This window comes from Miscanthus floridulus, chromosome 7 (genome assembly GCF_019320115.1).
Source record: "Miscanthus floridulus cultivar M001 chromosome 7, ASM1932011v1, whole genome shotgun sequence".
NCBI classification, from domain to species: Eukaryota; Viridiplantae; Streptophyta; class Magnoliopsida; order Poales; family Poaceae; genus Miscanthus; species Miscanthus floridulus.
The window spans coordinates 115,350,463-115,354,779 of NC_089586.1; the positions used below are offsets into that span (position 1 = coordinate 115,350,463).

A 4,317-nucleotide genomic window follows, 5' to 3' on the forward strand; every position below is an offset into this window, starting at 1 on the left:
GCAGATTTTTAGCCTGCAGTAACTTTTTTCGGTTTGAAACTGTAGCCTTCCATATTTGATCCTTATTGCCATCATACAATGTTCTGTTACATGGAGTCAGATATCCACGCAAACAGTGTTTTTCAGTCAGTTTCAGCAAGCCGAACGGAGCCAAAATATATGCTATTTTCTGGTGAAGATTTTGTATTTGTATAGATGTAGGACAGTAGTTGAGTTTCAACAACAATCTGGGAGAGTTGACCAATGCACATACAACATGGACACTTCCAAGCCTCTGCATTCCAATGGGAAAAGTTTTTGCTTTTTACAAATTATAACTAGAGTAATAGAATATAAAGAAAAAATACAAAAAAATCTTACATTAGAAATTGGAAATATTGCTCTATGGTCTTATTCTACCAACAGTTACATAACCTGTAGATGTAGTAATGTACCGTGCCTAGACTAGGTTGTGCTCTTTTTTTAATCTTTGTACAGTTGAGCTGATTGAGATCTGCTTCGATTTCTGACAGGATGCAGCATCAGTTGCTTCACTTTGTAGTATTTACATATTCTACTGGGAAACAACTGCTGAATACTTCTTGCCTCAGACCGTCTCCAATGGTATCATCTCGGCCCAGAAAGTTCCACTGCTTGCACCAGCAGCGACGAGTCATCCGTCAGGTCAGAGTGGCAGCGGCTGAAGGAGAACTCGGGCACCTTGAATTTGTGTGACTCAGCGTGTTGTGACGCCTCCCACCGCTCTGCAAGCCCATCGCCTTCCAGCATCCTGACCACCTCTGACATTTTGGGCCTGTGACCAGGGAGAAACTGAGTACATAGCAGTGCCACTTGCACCATCTCCTCCAGCTCAATGCGGTCATATTTGCTCCCCAGGCCCTTGTCGACAAGTATGTCCAGCTGCTTCTCTTGGTGCATCTTCTTCACCTGAACAGCATCAGTGTCCGTTAGCTCAGGTATGATCATATGCCAGGCCTTCTCTATTAAGGGGAATTCCTAACGTTGGGAGGGTACTTATTATTTATTAGTTTACTTGCTAGTAAACTACTCCCTGAACAGCATCAATGTCCCTTTGGGAGTAGCTAGTAAACCTCTAACTAGCTTGTCTATATAATTGGAATTCCTCCCAAGGGTCAGAGACTAGAATGGGGCATTGGCAGGTCAAAGAATAAAAGAACAAGTTATGTAGACCATATTAAACTGATATTGCATTAACTTACCCAGTCTAACATGGCTCCCTTCTGATTTGATGACTTCCCAAACTCCAGTGCCGTCTGACCGGTGATCAGCTCCAGCAGCAGGATTCCAAAACCAAAGACATCTGTTTTCTCAGATGACTGGCCGGTGGAGAGGTACTCAGGAGCGATGTGACCGACAGTTCCCCGCACAGCTGTGGTGACATGTGATTCACGGTGGTCTAGGAGCTTTGCAAGCCCAAAGTCCCCGACAATTGCTTCGCAACAGTCATCTAGCAGTATGTTTGCTGCCTTAACGTCTCTGTGGATGATCTTGGGATCACACTGCTCGTGCAGGTACAGTAGACCTCGTGCTGCCCCAAGTGCTATCCTCTTTCTAGTGATCCAGTCCAGTGGTGGATTCCCTGTAGTTTAAGTTGGTGAAAAAAAGTTAATGTTTTGGTTATAAGGGAATCATATTCTTTGTTCTAATATTCTGCCCAAAGGAGAGGAAATGGAAACAGAACGAAAAAATCAAATTCCAAATCTTCTTTTGTTCTGCTTCTCAGCTTGGGTAGGTTCTGCCTTCAATTATATCAGGCAGTCACATTGTTTGGGAATAAAATCAAGCAGTCATGTTTAATTCCATATACATTTACTTGAGGAAATTTAATCTTCAACAAAGAAAGGCGCGTGACACTGGTGACTAGTGCATTCATAACTTGAAAAACTGCTTACCTTTTAGGCGCAATGCGACACTCCCATTCGACATGTATGGATAGACCAGTAGCCTCTCACTGGCGGTCATGCAGAATCCATAGAGTCTCAGGAGGTTCCTGTGCACTGCCAAGCTGATCATCTCGACTTCAGTCTGAAACTGTGCTTCCCCGCCTGCAGCATTACCATCTTTGAGCCTCTTGACGGCTACAAGACTTCCATCTGGGAGCTGTGCTCGGTAAACGATACCAAACCCGCCTTTTCCTAATATGTTCTTGCTGCTGAAGTTTTCTGTTGCAGCCTGGAGCTCTCTGAATTGAAACCGCTTCATATTTCCGAGGTTGACGTTCTCTATGTGCTGGTCTGCAGTAGCCAATACAGTAAGATGAAGATCAAACACTGACCATCAAGATTCACGATCAAGGTACTGAGTTCATGAATTGATTAGTAACTTAAGCATTTTACTTACCATCAATGTTGAAAAGAGTCTTCCGGTTTCGCCTACACCTCCACCAGAATAGCAAACCAACGGCAAGGAAAACGAGGCTGATGAAGCCAGTTGTAGCACCAAATGCAATTGCAACTTTATAGCTCTTTGCTTTCGCAGGCACCAGAGTTCCTTTAGATAAAAGCTGTCATTAGATCAATTTGCTATCTACAAAATTATACTTGAATCTGTGAGATAATTGAGCACAAGTGTCCTTAATACAATTGCTAGCATCATGAACTGATTGACTCTGCATACCCTGTGTGTTATTCAGGCCGTAAGACATTGGCATAGGTAAAGACCCATAACAATCTTGTTCCATGGTTGCTGCACAGATCAGTGGATTCCCTACAATGCTGCAAGAGAATCGTGTGAATATTTTTATTCCTGGTAACTCAAAGTTTGAAGGTAAATATGTTTCAGTGGAAGTGGAAATTTTGGTCAAGATAAGTAACAGAAGGCTATAGCCTTACTTGAAAGTCCTTGTCAGGGACCCTGGGATTGGACCACTCAAATTATTGTAGGACAGATCCCTGAAAGAATGCAAGTTAACAGTGATCAATGGTCACCACAGAGTCAACACAGGACACATATCACGGAACAGCAAAACAAGCAATGAGTACTCACAGGAAAATAAGGTGTGATAAATTAGCTGATGATGAAGGGAAGGCACCAGACAATGTGTTGTTGTTAAGCCTCCTAGTAAGAGCACAATGTTGGAGTAATTAAAAGTAAGAATAGACACTTCGTGTCTCCTGAGGAACAACAGGACATGAATAGAAAACCTCAATAGCATTCAAGACAAGTACGGTGGAACAGAAGTCCAACTGTTCAAAGCTAGTACAGTGGAGCAGAATTGCACTCACAGATACTGAAGGCTTTCAAGGTGGCCCACAGAGCTTGGGATTTCACCAGAGAGGTGGTTGCAGGACAGGTCAAGCGTTTTGAGCTTTCTTAGCTTGCCAATCTCTGCTGGGATTAACCCGTTTATGTTGTTGTTCTGCAGAAGACTATAAAGAACACATAGAGAACCAAAATGAGATCTCTTCTTGCCCCAAGAAACATAGTAAATGTAGAAATTTGGCTAAGCTAACCATGGCAGCAAAGCTTACACTGTCTCAAGGTTGGTCAAATTCCCTATACTTGGGAAGAGAATGCCAGAAAGGTTCTGGCTTGGTGCTTCTCTGCCAAATGGAAATAGCCAGAGAAACGATAAGATGCAGAGGAAACATTGATTGAGCTGAAGCGCGCACGCACAAAAAGGGGTAGGTGACTTGCTTACAAGCCGGTGACAAGATTCTCTGGAGAGCAAGTGACCATGGTCCAGCTGCAAGGATCCACAGAGTCTTGGTCCCAGTTCTTTAGCACACCATGAGGATCCTTGAGGTAGTTCTTGATCATCATGAGAGCTTGAACTGCAAACAAAAGAGAGACTGTCACTACAACAATGTAGCAAAACGGGAAAAAAATGAAGAACCAATTAGAGAGTTGTTTGATTTGAGAGAATCACATGGATGATTATAAGGACCAATGAAAGAGAACAAACACAAAATAAACAAGATATCTCTTGACATTGACCTTCATAGTTTACACCCTTGGGGGAGAGGAGGCCGCTTGCTGGCCCGCAAGAGCAGAAGAGCAGGAGTAGCACCAGGACCAGGGAGGAAGCAGCAAGAACCACCCCCATTGCCAAGGCAGCGCAAGAGCGTGGCCTCCTCGGCAACGAGTTCAGGAGCTTGCTCCGTGTTCAAACATGGAAGCAAGGGTGAGGCCAAGGCGAGGAAGAATCATGCAGCCTTTCTCTTCCCACAGAACCAAATTGCCAGTGGCAGTGGAAGCCTGGAAGGGGTGCGGGATGCGGGATGCCTCTGCTTTGAGAAGCTGTCAGTATAGCATGCAAATGACACAAAAGAAGATGCCTGTGCTCTGGCCGCAAGC

General features: G+C 44.1%; 1 protein-coding gene across 1 annotated transcript; it reads right to left on the reverse strand.

The window, feature by feature from the left end:
• Window positions 1-250: 250 nt before the first annotated feature.
• Window positions 251-4,317, reverse strand: LOC136464366 (LRR receptor kinase SERL2-like). The gene is made up of 11 exons (XM_066463324.1): window positions 3,958-4,317; window positions 3,662-3,794; window positions 3,492-3,563; window positions 3,246-3,389; window positions 3,007-3,078; window positions 2,853-2,912; window positions 2,638-2,735; window positions 2,362-2,511; window positions 1,914-2,255; window positions 1,221-1,600; window positions 251-927 (listed from the first exon to the last, which is right to left on the reverse strand). The coding sequence occupies exons 1-11, from the start codon at window positions 4,064-4,066 to the stop codon at window positions 607-609; spliced, it is 1,881 nt and encodes a 626-aa protein (XP_066319421.1). The 5' UTR covers window positions 4,067-4,317; the 3' UTR covers window positions 251-606.